General features: G+C 42.3%; 1 protein-coding gene across 1 annotated transcript in view; it reads right to left on the bottom strand.

The window, feature by feature from the left end:
- Positions 1–17,072, bottom strand: part of LOC112072468 (core histone macro-H2A.1-like) — a 29,629-nt gene extending 12,557 nt beyond the window's left edge. The window contains 5 exon segments of the mRNA XM_070439816.1: positions 10,194–10,304; positions 13,267–13,461; positions 13,733–13,839; positions 14,929–15,148; positions 16,883–17,072. Coding sequence (XP_070295917.1) covers positions 10,194–10,304; positions 13,267–13,461; positions 13,733–13,839; positions 14,929–15,100 — 585 coding nt within the window. The 5' untranslated portion in view covers positions 15,101–15,148; positions 16,883–17,072.
- Between the last annotated feature and the right edge of the window lie 782 nt (positions 17,073–17,854).

The following is a 17,854-nucleotide window of genomic DNA, read 5'->3' as shown; positions in this document are numbered from 1 at the left end:
TCGACGCAACAATAACATCCATGACAGGCAGGGGAGGGGGGGGGGGGGGGGGGTGTTGGACACTGCCCTGAGAGTATTTGACAAAATCCTAGAATTTCATCTGAGGGATAAGCTGAGATGCAATGTATGTATTCATTTTTCACATTTGTTTCTAATAAATCTAGTCAATTTGGGGGCAGGACTGATTTGGTACAAGTAGAATTTAGAAGAGTGCAGGAATCAGAAAGCAAGCGTCGCAGAAAAGGAACATGAAATAGTTATCCTATTAGCCTGTTAGTTTGAGACACTGCACTGAGAAAAACAAAAAAAAGATATGAACTTCTAGAAAAACATTCCCGATTACATAGTTACTGAGTATTGAGCCAGGTGTTTCAGATTTTAGGCAACTGGCAGTGAGGTACATAAAATTGCCCATAGAATTTAGAAGCAGAGAAGGATAGAACAATCTGTTTCAGTCAAAAAACAATCCCAAACCAGAACGACACAAATCACAGAGTAGATATCAAACTAATTCAAAATGTTTACAATAGCCCAGAAAATGACTTGATATGCATGAATGAAGACATGCCGATTCATTTCTACTGTGACATCTCCAAAAAGATAAAACTATTTTTTATTTTAAAGAAGGAAGACGCAACGAATACAGTACATAAACAAAATTATTTGGCCTACATCCCAAACGGCACCCTGTACCCCCAAAGCACACTTTTTTTTAAATTAGTTAGTTTTATTTATTTCACCTTTATTTAACCAGGTAGGCCAGTTGAGAACAAGTTCTCATTTACAACTGCGACCTCTGCCCAAGATAAAGCAAAGCAGTGCGACCAAAAACTAACACAGAGTTACACATGGAATAAACAAAACATACAGTCAATAACACAATAGAAAAATCTGTATACAGTGTGTGCAAATGAAGTAAGGAGGTAAGGCAATAAATAGGCCAATAGTATGTAGGGATGCAGACTTATAGTCAAGTCTCCTCCCACAACCATTTGTGTCTGAAAACACAGAGCCAGGAAACGATCAAAGTGAGATGACTTGTACATACAGTTGAAGTCGGAAGTTTACATACACCTTAGCCAAATACATTTAAACTCAGTTTTTCACAATTCCTGACATTTAATCCTTGTAAAAAATCCCCTGTCTTAGGTCAGTTAGGATCACCATTTTATTTTAAGAATGCGAAATGTCAGAATAATAGTAGAGAGAGAATTATTTATTTCAGCTTTTATTTCTTTCATCACATTCCCAGTGGGTCAGAAGTTTACATACACTGAATTAGTATTTTGTAGCATTGCCTTTAAATTGTTTAACTTGGGTCAAACGTTTTGGGTAGCCTTCCACAAGCTTCCCACAATAAGTTGGGTGAATTTTGGCCCATTCCTCCTGACAGAGCTGGTGTAACTGAGTCAGGTTTGTAGGCCTCCTTGTTAGCATACGCTTTTTCAGTTCTGCCAACTAATTTTCTATGGGATTGAGGTCAGGGCTTTGTGATGGCCACTCCAATACCTTGACTTTGTTGTCCTTAAGCCATTTGCCACAACCTTTGAGTATGTTGAGCATTGTCCATTTGGAAGACCATTTGCAACCAAGCTTAACTTCCTGTCTGATTGTCTTGAGATGTTTCTTCAATATATCCACATCATTTGACTTCCTCATGATGCCATCTATTTTGTGAAGTGCACCAGTTCCCTCCTGCAGCAAAGCACCCCCACAACATGATGCTGCCACCCCCGTGCTTCACGGTTGAGATGGTGTTCTTTGGCTTGCAAGCCTCCCCCTTTTTCCTTAAACATAATGATGTCATTATGGCCAAACAGTCTATTTTTGTTTCATCAGACCAGAGGACATTTCTCCTAAAAAGTACTATATATGCCCCATGTACACTTGCAAAGCGTAGTCTGGCTTTTTTATGGCGGTTTTTGGAGCAGTGGCTTCTTCCTTGCTGAGCGGCCTTTCAGGTTATGTCAATACAGGACTCTGTTTTACCTGTGGATATAGATACTTTTGTACCTGTTTCCTCCAGCATCTTCACAAGGTCCTTTGCAGTTGTTCTGGGATTGATTTGCACTTTTCGCACCAAAGTACGAGTCTCCTTCCTGAGCGGTATGGCGCTGCATGGTCCCATGGTATTTATACTTGCATACTATTGTTTGTACAGATGAACGTGGTACCTTCAGGCGTTTGGAAATTGCTCCCAAGGATGAACCAGACTTGTGGAGGTCTACAAAATTTTTCTGAGGTCTTGGCTGATTTCTTTAGATTTTTCCATGATGTCAAGCAAAAGGCACTGAGTTTGAAGGTAAGCTTGAAATACATCCACAGGTATACCTCCAATTGACACAAATGATATCAATATAGCCTATCAGAAGCTTCTAAAGCCATGACATAATTTCTAGAATTTCCAAGCTGTTTAAGGCACAGTCAACTTAGTGTATGTAAACTTCTGATCCACTGGAATTGCGATACAGTGAATTATAAATGAAATAATCTGTCTGTAAACAATTGTTGGACAAATTACTTGTGTCATGCACAAAGTAGATGTCCTAACCGACTTGCCAAAACTATAGTTCGTTAACAAGAAATGTGTGGAGTGGTTGAAAAACGAGTTTTAATGACTCCAACCTAAGTGTATGTAAACTTCTGACTTCAACTGTATGTCTGAATAGATCAAGTCTGCTTTCAGTCAGAAGAACCCACCACCAGTGAATGGTAAATTAGGTTAATGACATTCATTATTACATTTTCCATCGATTTCAACGAAATGCAGCAATCTGTGATTAGCTCCTTCATCAACTGCTCTACCCCTAACAGTAGAACATCTAACTGCCAACCACATACTCAAGCTAAATTACTTGAATTCCATTGATTTAATGTAGATTTCTTTCCATAAAATCTAACAAACATATATATTTTTTTAAAAGGTCATAAATGTTTTATAGAATTGGGCATAAAAATCATTGGACAGATATGAAGAAAAAAAAACTGACATCGACTAATGATGTTTTCCAAACTTTCGTTCAACAAGGGGCACTTCACTGCAAAAACAGTCTCAACGAGCAAATAGCCTGATGAACTACAAACCACAAACACCTTCTCACTCACACCATCCTAGCTGCCAACTATGGCGGCACCCACTCTACAGTAGATAAACTGGTTAGTTTAGTGCGGCAGCCTGGTTTGTTAGCGTATGTTTGCGAGGCCAAAGTACGAGGTGACATCAGCAAGTGAACAAAGAAAATAAAGCACTCGATTGTCTTCATTGCAGGGTAGCAGCAGCGAGGAGGGAGGGGAACTCTTTTCACGGATACACAGTAACCAATCATGTAGCAGTAACCAATCATGTGTCTGAAATGGCACCCTAGTCCCTATATAGTGCACTACATTTGACCACAAATCTATGTGCCCTGGTCAAAAGTAATGCACTGTAGAGGCAATAGGGTGCCCTCTTTGGGCAATAGCTCTTTGGGCAATAGGGTGCCCTCTTTGGGCAATAGCTCTTTGGGCAATAGGGTGCCCTCTTTGGGCAATAGGGTGCCCTCTTTGGGCAATAGCTCTTTGGGCAATAGGGTGCCCTCTTTGGGCAATAGGGTGCCATAAGTTGCCATTTGGAGCTCATGGGATTCACGGGGTGTTACTGGTCTAACAGTCGACACTGGAAGGATATCCTTTTACAAATGCCTTGAGGAAGTGTCACTTCTTCCACATATTGTTGTGTTACAGCCTGAATTTAAAATTAATTACATTGATATTTCGCATCACTGGCCTACACAAAATACCCCATAATATCAAAGTGGATTCATGTTTTTAGAAATGTTTGCAAATTATAATTTTTTTTTTAATTGAAAGATTAAATGTCTCGAGTCAATAAGCAAAGAAGGTCACCTTTTGGTAGATGGATAAACATTTATTTTTTTAAAGCAGACATTGAATATCCCTTTGAGCATGGTGAGGTTACTAAATACACTTTGGATGGTGCATCAATATACTCAGTCACTACAAAGATACAGGCGTCCTTCCTAACTCAGTTGCCGGAAAGGAAGGAAATCGCTCAGGGATTTCACCATGAGACCAATGGTGACTTTAAAACAGTTAAGAGTTTAATGGCTGTGATAGGAGAAAACTGAGGATGGCTCAACACCTTTGTAGTTACTCCACAATACTAACCTAAATGACAGAGGGAAAAGAAGGAAGCCTGTACAGAATTAAAAAATATTCCAAAATGTGCATCCTGTTGGCAATAAGGCACTAAATAAAACTGCAAAAAATGTGGCAAAGGAATTAACTTTGCTTTGCTATGGTTTTGCTATGTGTTATGTTTGGGGAAAATCCAACCAGCACATCACTCTTCATATTTTTAAGCATGGTGGTGGCTGCATCATGTTATGGGTATGCTTGTCATCGGCAAGTAAAAGGGAGTTTTTTAGGATAAAAAGAAACAGAAGAGCTACGTAAGCACAGGCAAAATCCTAGAGGAAACCCTGGTTCAGTCTGCTTTCCAACAGACACATTCACCTTTCAGCAGGACAATAACCAAAAATGCAAGACCAAATATACACTGGAGTTGATTATCAAGACAACATTGAATGTTCCTGAGTGGCCTAGTTACAGTTTTGACTTAAATCAGCTTGAAAATCTACGGCAAGACTTGAAAATGGCTGACTAGCAATGATCAACATCCAACTTGTATTTATTTAACTTGACAGAGCTTGCAGAATTTTAAATGTGCAAATATTGTACAATGCAGGTGTGCAAAGCTCTTAGAGACTTATCCAGAAAGATTAACAGCTGTAATCACTGCCAAAGGTGATTCCAACATGTCGCTCATTCAGCCGACAGAAACTTTCAACCGGTTCTCCCCATTAAGCAGCGAGTCGGGAGTCAGAGGCCGAGCCTTCTCTGGTCTCTACTCCTCCCGTTATGGGATCTGAGACGCCGAAGGCTCCCACCATTAGCTCTGACAAATTGAAAACCCTAGTCATTGGCGACTCCATTACCCGTAGTATTAGACTTAAAAATAATCATCCAGCGATCATACACTGTTTACCAGGGGGCAGGGCTACCGACGTTAAGGCTAATCTGAAGATAGTGCTGGCTAAAGCTAAAACTGGCGAGTGTAGAGAGTATAGGGATATTGTTATCCACGTCGCCACCAACGATGTTAAGATGAAACAGTCAGAGGTCACCAAGCACAACATAGCTTCAGCGTGTAAATCAGCTAGAAAGATGTGTCGGCATCGAGTAATTGTCTCTGGCCCCCTCCCAGTTAGGGGGAGTGATGAGCTCTACAGCAGAGTCTCACAACTCAATCGCTGGTTGAAAACTGTTTTCTGCCCCTCCCAAAAGATAGAATTTGTAGATAATTGGCCCTCTTTCTGGGACTCACCCACAAACAGGACCAAGCCTGGCYTGTTGAGGAGTGACGGACTCCATCCTAGCTGGAGGGGTGCTCTCATCTTATCTACGAACATAGACATGGCTCTAACTCCCTTAGCTCCACAATGAAATAGGGTGCAGGCCAGGCAGCAGGCTGTTAGCCAGCTTAGTGGAGTCTGCCACTAGCAAAGTCAGTGTAGTCAGCTCAGCTATCCCCATTGAGACTGTGTCTGTGCCTCGACCTAGGTTGGGCAAAACTAAACATGGCGGTGTTCGCCTTAGCAATCTCACTGGAATAAAGACCACCTCCATTCCTGCCATTATTGAAAGAGATCGTGATACCTCACATCTCAAAATAGGGCTACTTAATGTTTTATCTTCAAAGGCAGTTATAGTCAATGAACTAATCACTGATCATAAACTTGATGTGATTGGCCTAATTGAAACATGGCTTAAGCCTGATGAATTTACTGTGTTAAATGAGGACTCACCTCCTGGTTACACTAGTGACCATATCCCCCGCACATCCCGCAAAGGCGGAGGTGTTGCTAACATTTAAGAAAGCAAATTTCAATTAATGAAAAAAAAAAGACGTTTTCGTCTTTTGAGCTTCTAGTCATGCTACTGTTTACAGGCCTCCTSGGCCATATACAAATCAAATCAAAATCAAATTCAAATTTACAGCATTCCTCACTGAGGTCCCTGAATTCCTATCGGACCTTGTAGTCATAGCAGATAATATTCTAATTTTTGGTGACTTTAATATTCACATGGAAAAGTCCACAGAGCCACTCCAAAAGGCTTTCGGAGCCATCATCGACTCAGTGGGTTTTGTCCAAAATGTCTCCAGACCTACTCACTGCCACAGTCATACTCTGGACCTAGTTTTGTCCCATGGAATAAATGTTGTGGATCTTAATATTTTTCCTCATAATCCAGTACTATCGGACCACCATTTTATTAAGTTTGCAATCGCAACAAATAATCTGCTCAGACCCCAACCAAGGAGCAACAAAAGTCGTGCTATAAATTCTCAGACAACCCAAAGATTCCTTGATGCCCTTCCAGACTCCCTCTGCCTACCCAAGGACGTCAGAGGACAAAAATCTGTTAACCACCTAACTGAGGAACTCAATTTAACCTTGTGCAATACCCTAGATGCAGTTACACCCCTAAAAACTAAAAACATTTGTCACAAGAAACTAGCTCCCTGGTATACAGAAAATACCCGAGCTCTGAAGCAAGCTTCCAGAAAATTGGAACGGAAATGGCGCCACACCGAACTGGAAGTCTTCCGACTAGCTTGGAAAGACAGTACCATGCAGTATCGAAGAGCCCTCACCGCTGCTCGATCAATTGAGGAAAATAAGAACAATCCAAATTTTATTTTTGATACTGTCGCAAAGCTAACTAAAAAGCAGCATTCCCCAAGAGAGGATGGCTTTCACTTCAGCAGTAATAAATTCATGAACTTCTTTGAGGAAATGATCATGATCATTTGAAAGCAAATTATGGACTTAAATCTGCGTATTCCTCCAAAGCTCAGTTGTCCTGAGTCTGCACAACTCTGYCAGGACCTAGGATCAAGGGCGACACTCAAGTGTTTTAGTACTATATCTCTTGACACAATGATGAAAATAATCATGGCCTCTAAACCTTCAAGCTGCATACTGGACCCTATTCCAACTAAACTACTGAAAGAGCTGCTTCCTGTGCTTGGCCCTCCTATGTTGAACATACTAAACGGATCTCTATCCACCGGATGTGTACCAAACTCACTAAAAGYGGCAGTAATAAAGCCTCTCTTGAAAAAGCCAAACCTTGACCGAGAAAATATAAAAAAAACTATCAGCCTATATCAAATCTTCCATTCCTCTCAAAAGAAAATTAAAAAGCTGCTGCGCAGCAACTCACTGCCTTCCTGAAGACAAACAATGTATACGAAWTGCTTCAGTCTGGTTTTAGACCCCATCATAGCACTGAGACTGCACTTGTGAAGGTGGTAAGTGACCTTTTAATGGCGTCAGACCGAGGCCCTGCATCTGTCCTCGTGCTCCTAGACCTTAGTGCTGCTTTTGATACCATCGATCACCACATTCTTTTGGAGAGATTGGAAACTCAAATTGGTTTACACGGAGAAGTTCTGGCCTGGTTTAGATCTTATCTGTCGGAAAGATATCAGTTTGTCTCTGTGAATGGTTTGTCCTCTGACAAATCAACTGTACATTTCTGTATTCCTCAAGGTTCCGTTTTAGGACCACTATTGTTTTCTCTATATATTTTACCTCTTGGGGATGTCATTCGAAAACATAATGTTAACTTTCACTGCTATGCAGATGACACACAGCTGTACATTTCAATGAAACATGGTGAAGCCCCAAAATTTCCATCGCTGGAAGCCTGTGTTTCAGACATAAGGAAGTGGATGGCTGCAAACTTTCTACTTTTAAACTCGGACAAAACAGAGATGCTTGTTCTAGGTCCCAAGAAACAAAGAGATCTTCTGCTGAATCTGACAATTAATCTTGATGGTTGTACAGTCGTCTCAAATAAAACTGAAGGACCTCGGCGTTCCTCTGGACCCTGATCTCTCTTTTGACGAACATATCAAGATTTTTCCATCTGCAAATATCAGAAATGTTCTGTCCAAAATTGATGCAGAAAAATTAATCCATGCTTTTGTTACATCTAGTTTAGACTACTGCAATGCTCTACTTTCCGGCTACCCGGATAAAGCATTAAATAAACTTCAGTTAGTGCTAAATACGGCTGCTAGAATTCTGACTAGAACCAAAAAATTTGATAATTTTACTCCAGTGCTAGCCTCCCTACACTGGCTTCCTGTTAAGGCAAGGGCTGATTTTCAAGGTTTTACTGCTAACCTACAAAGCATTACATGGGCTTGCTCCTACCCATCTTTCCGATTTGGTCCTGCCGTACATACCTACACGTACGCTACGGTCACAAGACGCAGGCCTCCTAATTGTCCCTAGAATTTCTAAGCAAACAGCTGAAGGCAGGGCTTTCTCCTATAGAGCTCAATTTTTATGGAATGGTCTGCCTACCCATGTGAGAGACGCAGACTCGGTCTCAACCTTTAAGTCTTTATTGAAGACTCATCTCTTCAGTAGGTCCTATGATTGAGTGTAGTCTGGCCCAGGAGTGTGAAGGTGAACGGAAAGGCACTGGAGCAACGAACCGCCCTTGCTGTCTCTGCCTAGACGGTTCCCCTCTCTCCACTGGGATTCCCTGCCTCTAACCCTATTACAGGGGCCGAGTCACTGGCTTACTGGTGCTCTTCCATGCCGTCACTAGGAGGGGTCCGTCACTTGAGTGGGTTGAGTCACTGACGTGGTCTTCCTGTCTGGGTTGGCGGCCCCCCTTGGGTTGTGCCGTGGCGGAGATCTTAGAGGGCTATACTCGGCCTTGTCTCAGGATGGTAAGTTGGTGGTTGAAGATATCCCTCTAGTGGTGTGGGGGCTGTGCTTCGGTAAAGTGGGTGGGGTTATATCCTGCCTGTTTGGCCCTGTCCGGTGGTATCATCGGATGGGACCAGTCTCTCCTGCCCCCTCCTGTCTCAGCCTCCAATATCTGGAGTATTTCTCCAGTGTCCTGTGTGAATTTAAGTATGCTCTCTCTAATTCTCTCTCTCTGGGGACCTGAGCCCTAGGACCATGCCTCAGGACTACCTGGCATGATGACGCCTTGCTGTTCCCAGTCCACCTGGCCGCGCTGCTGCTCCAGTTTCAACTGTTCTGCCTGCGGCTATGGAACCCTGACCTGTTCACCGGACGTGCTACCTGTCCCAGACCTGCTGTTTTCAACTCTCTAGAGACAGCAGGAGCGGTAGAGATACTCTCAATGATCGGCTATGAAAAGCCAAATGACATTTACTCCTGAGGTGCTGACCTGTTGCACCCTCGACAGCTACTGTGATTATTATTATTTGACCATGCTGGTGATTTATGAACATCTTGGCCATGTTCTGTTATAATCTCCACCCGGCACAGCCAGAAGAGCACTGGCCACCCCTCATAGCCTGGTTCCTCTCTAGGTTTTGGCCTTTCTAGGGAGTTTTTCCTAGCCACCGTGCTTCTACACCTGCATTKCTTGCTGTTTGGGGTTTTAGGCTKGGTTTCTGTACAGCACTTTGAGATATTAGCTGATGTAAGAAGGGCTTTATAAATACATTTGATTTGATTGACTCAGAAGTGTGAATATATTTCTGTATTTAATTTTCAATACATTTGCAAAAATGTCTAAAAACATGTCTTCACTTTGTCATTATGGGGTATTGTGTGTCRATGGGTGAAAAAAATTAACATTTAATACCTTTTTGATTTCAGGCTCTAACACAACAGAATATGGAATAAGTCAAGAGGTATGAACACTTTATGAAGGTTTCCCTACAGGAAACTCATGCTGATTGACCATGGAGAAACATACATTTATGTGAAAGGTTGATCCATAAAAAAAACTGTTATACATTTTGCTGCCATAGTTAAAGTTTCAGAACAATTCATCTATATACAAAACAAATAATGGTATATATAAAAAAAAAAGCTATGTTTAGGAAATGAGAAAACAATGTTAAGTAAAGCAGTACATAAGATGATGTCATCCCCTCTATATTCTCCACTATAATGTCTTGGTTCCTGTGAGTGCGCATATGAATATCCCRTCATATTTCCCCTCAATACACCATCTACTATCAGCAACGTCACCCTGAATGCATGGAACCCTTTGTTCATCTCAATGAGGAGAAGCTGCGAGGCCTCTATGAGAAGTGACGTGGTAGTAGTGACCGACGAACCTACCTTCTGACCCAGGAAAAGACTCTTGGTGGAGAGGACAGTGAATCCGTCCGTAGGTGTTCCTTCCGTGGTGCTGTCTGCCGAGGCAGCTTTGCTCACCTCTCCCTGTTTCTGCTGGGCCAGAGAGACATATGAGAAACATCAGGTGATATTATGTAGGCCTAGACAACACAGTCCAAAACATTCAGTGACATCAGGACATTTGCGTAAGGGAGTTTAACATAATAAAGTTGTGGTACGCTGAGTGGGACAACCTAAATTGTTTTATCATGTTGATATTTATGGGGTCTACATTCAAAGTCTCCACCTGAACCAACTTGCCTGTATAACATATTGTATACCTTAGCCTTAAGTTATATTATAAACCGGGTGGTTCAAGGCCAGAATGCAGATTGTCTGAAAGCCGTGGTATATCAGACCGTATACCACTGGTATGGCATTTTTTATTAACCTGTTTATAATAGCAATAAGGCACCTTAGCCACGCTAAAATGGGCTAAGGGCTGTATCCAGGCATTTGGCGTGGCTACGGGCTGTATCCAGGCATTTGGCGTGGCTACGGGCTGTATCCAGGCATTTGGCGTGGCTACGGGCTGTATCCAGGCATTTAGCGTGGCTAAGGGCTGTATCCAGGCATTTAGCGTGGCTACGGGCTGTATCCAGGCATTTAGCGTGGCTACGGGCTGTATCCAGCCATTTAGCGTGGCTACGGGCTGTATCCAGGCATTCGTTTGGTAATAACAGCAGGGTAAATACACATGTAGGTAGAGTCCATTCTAATTTTTTCTCCTTTTCTTTTAAGAGCTTTGTCACAACGGACCAGTCAGTCAATACTCGCAAGTACATAGTGAGAAATAAATCGGTAGACTTAATATTACATGATTAAATCTGTGAAATGATTTCCCTCCCCAAGCTGTTTACAGGCCTTTAACACCATTCTGCATTTTTGTCATCTATTTTCACAACTTGAAATCATTTAAAATCACTTTTCTTGTATGTTTTCATTCAGTTACAAATGTAATAGTCCTGGCTGAGCCCCATATGTGAGCGCCATGGCCGCTTCGACGGTTACAATGTAGCCTAGCTGGGTCTGTATGCGCCAAACGAAAAAAGCACAGGATATTTATGATAAAACAGCTCTGCTCCACGAGGGGCCAAAAGGGGGCCTCGCCCCTCAGTTGAAACTTGTGCCGCCTCAGTTTTAGTTTAATGTCCCTATATAAAAATGGCTAAAAAAGTTAGAATGATTGAGTGACAGATTGGAGCGAAATTTGTACTGTATCGGAGCGCGTTGCGGAGTGTTTGTGTGTAGGGGGGGCTATGTGAAGCCACGGGCGGTTAGGTAGGACTCCTCTGGGTTTCCATAACAAGTGGTAGGCTACGTGAATAACCTGAGACGCCTGATTTATATGGACGGGGTTAAGTTCCCAGTTAAAGCTGCTTCACGCAACTCTGGCCTCACACCCCACCACTAGAGTTAAGTTAGCTTCTTAGCTAGCTGTAAAAGGTATTAGTGTTATAAGCCTATTTTAGCTCTAACCAGATCATCTGCCACGGTTGATATTAGAAATCAAACAGCCGAGGCTGAACCCAGCAGCGATGATGCTCCTGATCTCTAGCTAGCTCTGGCCCTGATGATCTTAGAACAGAAGAGCCAGCCCAGGTTCGCCTAGAATCCTACCCTAGTGGGCCTGGCTCCCAAGTGGGTAGGACTACACCCTCCCAGGCCCAACCAATGGCTGCACCCCTACCCAGTCATGTGAAATCCATAGATTAGGGCCTAATGAATTCCTTTCAATTGACTGATTTCCTTCTGTGAACTGTAACTCAGTAAAATCTTTGAAATTGATGCATGTTGCGTTTATATTTCTGTTCAGTATATTTACATAACCAACGTCTCTAATAATACTAGTCCCGTTCAATAGGGCTCTAGTAATACTAGTCCCATCCAATAGGACTCTAGTATACTAGTCCCGTCCAATAGGACTCTAGTAATACTAGTCCCGTTCAATAGGACTCTAGTAATACTAGCCCCGTCCAATAGGACTCTAGTAATACTAGTCCCGTCCAATAGGACTCTAGTAATACTAGTCCCGTCAATAGGGCTTTAGTAATACTAGTCCCGTCCAATAGACTCTAGTGAATACTAGTCCCGTCCAATGGGGCTCTAGTAATACTAGTCCCGTCCAATAGGGCTCTAGTAATACTAGCCCGTCCAATGGGCTCTAGTAATACTAGTCCCATCCAATAGGGCTCTAGTAATACTAGTCCCGTCCAATGGGGCTCTTAGTAATACTAGTCCCGTCCAATAGGGCTCTAGTAATACTAGTCCCGTCCAATGGGGCTCTAGTAATACTAGTCCCATCCAATAGGACTCTAGTAATACTAAGCCCCGTCCAATAGGCTCTAGTAATACTAGTCCGTCCATAGGGCTCTAGTAATACTTGCCCGTCCAATAGGGCTCTAGTAATACTAGTCCCGTCCAATAGGGCTCTAGTAATACTAGTCCCATCCAATAGGACTCTAGTAATACTAGTCCCGTCCAATAGGGCTCTAGTAATACTAGTCCGTCCAATAGGGCTCTAGTAATACTAGTCCATCCAATAGGGCTCTAGTAATACTAGTCCCGTCCAATAGGGCTCTAGTAATACTAGTCCCGTCCAATAGGGCTCTAGTAATACTAGTCCCGTCCAATAGGACTATAACACGGCAAAGAATAGTGCGCTGCATCATCCCACGGGATCGGTCAAGGCGGTGCAAAGCGGAAATATGACCGAAATATTCTAGTCCCTACACACCACCTTCTACACTCAAACAACATAGGCTTTTTATAGGCTAAATTGATGAGCAAATTGAAAGCTTCATGCTCGTCCTTTCTGGTACGCAATAGTATTCTCCCTAGTAGGATTCTGCCATAATGAGGTGGTGTGTACGTAGCCGCTTCAGCGTGTTTTGGGAGTCGAGCAAGAGTCCACTCCAACTACAAAAACATGATTATTCTTTTTTTAAATCACAGGATCCTGGAGTCGTTCACCCCTACACAGAATGTTTGCATTTATCCCTCACATATTGTATACCTTTGCTTTGGCCCTTTTCCCTGCAGCTGCCTTTTTGGACGATTTCTTAGTGGAGGACATCTTGGATTTCTTGATGGCGGGAGGAGGCGTGATGACAGCCTCCAGCTTGCCCTTTGACCCCCTCTTCTTAGCTAGCAGCTCAGGGTGGATGTTAGGTAAGACTCCGCCGGCTGCGATTGTCACACCTTTTAGCAGCTGCAGAGAGACAGTGGGTGAAATCATGTGGTCTGCATTGGACTGCACCCTTCTCTAACCAGCGGATGACCTCACAAAGATGGGGCATGTATTTAAACTAAGGTTGCAAAAAGCTGGTAACTTTCCCAAACTCCCAAGGTTTTTCCAAAAATCCCGGTCGGAGGATTCACAGATTTCCTGTTTATTCTCCTCCAGATTCCAGGAACCTTCCAACCAGTATTTCTGGAAAACCCGGGAATTTTTGGGGAAAGTTACCAGAATAACAGCTGACCTGGTTGAGCTCCTCGTCGTTGGCGATGGCTAGAAGGATGTGTCGTGGTGTGACACGTCCTTTCTTATTGTCCCTGGCTGCATTGCCCGCCAGCTCCAGAATTTCAGCTGGAACACAAGAATAGAGATAGTTAATTTTGTTAACACAGCTTGACCTGGTGCAGAGGTCTGACAATGTAACTCAAAAGCATCCACAGGCCAGCAGCCAAATAAGCCCAAGACCAGCAGCATTGAAGATAAGTCAGAACTAAGCTGCTTTCAGAAGTGGAAGAACAGTGTAGAGTAGTGAGGGCACTGGGAATGCAGGTCCACAGGAGGGATTAAGAATATATCGATATCTTTAAGGAGCAGTGCAGTTAATAACAGGACTGTCCTGTTTTTTTTTTAAATGGCATTTCCACACTATGAGGTCAAAATAACAATGAATGTGAAAATTATAATGCCCTTTTTGTGTAAGAGCTGTTTGAAAAAAAATGCATGGAATTTCCAAGTCTGGCTCCAGCAGATACCTTCTCACGCAACAGACGCTGTGAGACACAAAATGAGACAGGATGTCAAATGGTGCCAGAGGATGGCGCGTTACTGCCACCAACAGCACGGGTGGTGAAATTACATTTAGAATGATAAACTAGGTACTAGCTAGTGTACTAGATAGCCAGCTAGTGTGTACTAGCCAGCTAGCGTGTACTAGCCAGCTAGCGTGTATTAGCCAGCTAGCGTGTATTAGCGAGCTGCACATGCATCAGTGGTTAACAGAACACCCTGGACAAGAGCTAGTGCACCGACTGGTATGTGCATAGCACACTGGCGCCCTGGACCAGAGCTACTGACTGACTGACACCAAACTGACTGGAGACCAACAAATGTCACCAGGTTGTGCGCCTACATACCGTTTGAGATGCAAAAATACCATCTGAGATGCAAGTGCATACGCTTTGCAGACCACACAGCGTCATTAAATAAACAGTGATGTTTAAAAATATATATATTATTACAAAAAACTGAATGGGGCTTTAACATCTCCTCTCACTGATCAGTTAATCTCCCAACACGGTAGGGTTGAGCAGCCAACTTTATTTAGCTAAATAGCTCATCACCAACGTGAACAGTTTGACTGATTTAAAAGTTAACTACCATACAAGGGGGGTAATTTGGGATAGATCCGGTGTCTTCATATGATTTGTTTTGCTTCCTCACCAGTGAGGTACTCCAGAACAGCGGCCATGTAGACTGGGGCACCCACACCGACCCTGTACTTGGGCAGACCCTTCTTGATGTAGCGCAGCATTCGCCCCACAGGGAAGATGACTCCGGCCTTCGTCGACCTGGACATCTTGGTCATCTTCTTTTTTCCTCCTCGGCTGGACATGGTGTCGCTACCAGTGTGATGTTCTGCTTTTACAGGACAGATTCATATCTGTTTGGTCACAATCGAGTTGTTGTGAGTAGTATACTAATCAAACAAAAGGCCTATAAAATACTGTGTTCGAATAATACCCACTTTTCTATCATGTATAATACATCAAGTCACACTACCAGAATATAAATATGATTTTCTTTTATTAGGTCATTATTTGCAGTGGAAATGCCTAAATTAACATATTTTCTCAATACACTCAAAATCTTGAGACAATATGTTTCTCTTTTTGTGAACGATACATTTATATAATATAAATTATATTATTTTAAAAGAATGATGTGAGAGTTGTAAGTCTATTACAACTACCTAGGGAATGCCAAGTTGGCAATWCATCAGCACTAGGCTATTATTCATGAAAACATATCCTTTCCCGTCACAGGCCTAGTACAGGCTAGCTACAGATGGTTACACACCAGATAATGGGATTTAAACAAAGATTGTAGGTTCAATCCCATTACTGGGAGTAACAAGTTTGTCTATAGAAAACGTTGCCAGAGATTKTTCAACTAACCTGGTATTGGCGATGCTATTGTCGTTCTCGATTTGGCCAAACATGTATCTTCTAAAATGTTTGTGTCCAGTTGCAGGTGGTGCGTTAGAAGTAAAAAAAATTATCCGTTACTAAAATAAATACAAATGTGTAAGCCGACATCTTATATATTTCAAATCTTCTCTCATTGGTTGAACAGGTGGGTCCACCACAATGTGCCGCATGTCATGATGACACTCACCTGTCTTGATCAATGAGAGAAGATTTGAAATATACAAGATGGCGGCATACACATTGTTGGATTACTTCATGGAGGAAAATGTTTTGTTATTTAAATAATGGATCATTTTCTAACTTCAAAACACACCACCTGTAACTGGACAAAAAAAACATTTTAGAAGATACATGTTTGGCTGAATCGAGAACGAAGATCGTATCGCCAATACCAGGTTCAATTCTCTGGCGACGTTTTGTATAGGCAAACCTRTAACTCCCAGTACTATAATAGATACCAAAAATCTTTGTTTAAATAACATTATCTGATGTAACAAATCTTTGGTTAAATCACATTCTGGTGTAACAATCTGTARCTAAGAACAGGCCTACTTTCTATAAAGTAGCCTACCTCAAGCTCACTTATACGCAATAAAGGATCAATTGATACGTTATAATACAATGGGCCTAAAACAAATGCATATCATGCTGCTACAAAGGGGTGAAGACATTTCTTTCTGAAGAATAAAATATACAAATTTGCAATGACCAGATTGAGACGTAAATGCACTCCAATTGACTGACAAATGAACAGAGCAACATCTGTCAGAAAGTCAGAGCCATCCAGGTGCACAAGACCGCGATTTAAGAGTTATTTTTTGTTGTTGTTGCGGGGTCTGTCAAGAGAACGATTTCCTGGTGTAAACGGTCCATTTGATCTCGTCCACATGTAGGCCTGTAGAATGTTTACAAAATGGAATTGAATTAAATGGCGCTTAAGGGAGAACKGCACACACGCGAACCCAAGGACATTCGCTTGCTCACGTCGCGCGTTTGAGTTGCAAATCCTAACGTCATATTTCCAGTTAGCCCTCATAGCCATAAATAGCCTACAATTTTGCCGTACTTGCAAGATAAAGACAAAATAGCAACGTGAGCGATGGAGGGAAGGATAACTGTGACATACCGGAAGCATCTGGCTCAACGATGTAAATGTTATTGTTAACCAAAAGAGGTTCATTACTTACAGAAAAGGGGAACAGCAACGTGTCTTCTGTCAACACCCGGTAGGCTACAACAAGCTTGGACAGTGTCCTCAACTCCCAGAATCCACAGCGAAAGAATATATTGAACTGGGCCAGCGCTGTATCCTGTTCTGGAATGAATAGATTTTAGACTGCAAGAAACTCAACTCTCCGTATGCGCGCTGTGAAATTTAACCTACCCTGTGCGCTAARCCCACTATTGCCAACTATTCCTAAGCACATGATTGGTAATACATATATAAATATCCCTAAACACAGTGACGTTTCTAGCTTGTATGGCTCCCTGGGCGAACCTCCCCCCCAAAAAAACTACTTTTTTATTCAGACATTTGGAACAACACAAATAAATAATAATGTAAATTTAAAACTATAAAAATATATACAAATATAAGACTCATAAATGTCAAAAAGAAGTAACAWAGACAAATGTTGATTTGGCACTCGAGCATTAATACATTACCCATGCCCCAACACTGTCAACCAAGAGTCTAAGACTAAACCAATTCACCTTGGTGGTGTGCAGACTGGTTTTWAATTATTCTTAACRATTTCGCACAAACTGGAAGAAAATGCAACAATATGTCTGTGAAACTATATATTCACAGTATTGTGATTAATTTGGTAGCGTTTCATAGTGTGACTGATTTKACTAATTGCATTAGTACTGTACAAAGTTAGAGGTGCGCTATTTGATAGATTCCCCCGCTCCCCCTACCTCGGGCTTCCAGTGGGGAGACCTGAGGTCAACCTACCCCCGCCCCCTCCCCATCTCATACTTCTGAGTAGGAGACCTTCCCAGGCAGTAGCCTGACKAGCTAACAAACTAGAATCAGGGTGCCCACTCCGACAAGGTTAATTGATCCACAGTCCCACACGGTGACATGATATCATTGATGTGACGTTCAAATGAGCGATAGAAAACCAATTGCGCAAATGTCACCATTCCAAAAAAAT

The sequence above is a fragment of the Salvelinus sp. IW2-2015 genome, unplaced genomic scaffold (genome assembly GCF_002910315.2).
Source record: "Salvelinus sp. IW2-2015 unplaced genomic scaffold, ASM291031v2 Un_scaffold1938, whole genome shotgun sequence".
Taxonomy (NCBI): Eukaryota; Metazoa; Chordata; class Actinopteri; order Salmoniformes; family Salmonidae; genus Salvelinus; species Salvelinus sp. IW2-2015.
The sequence above is the reverse complement of the archived record's forward strand: the minus strand, read 5'-3'. Positions and strand labels throughout refer to the sequence as shown.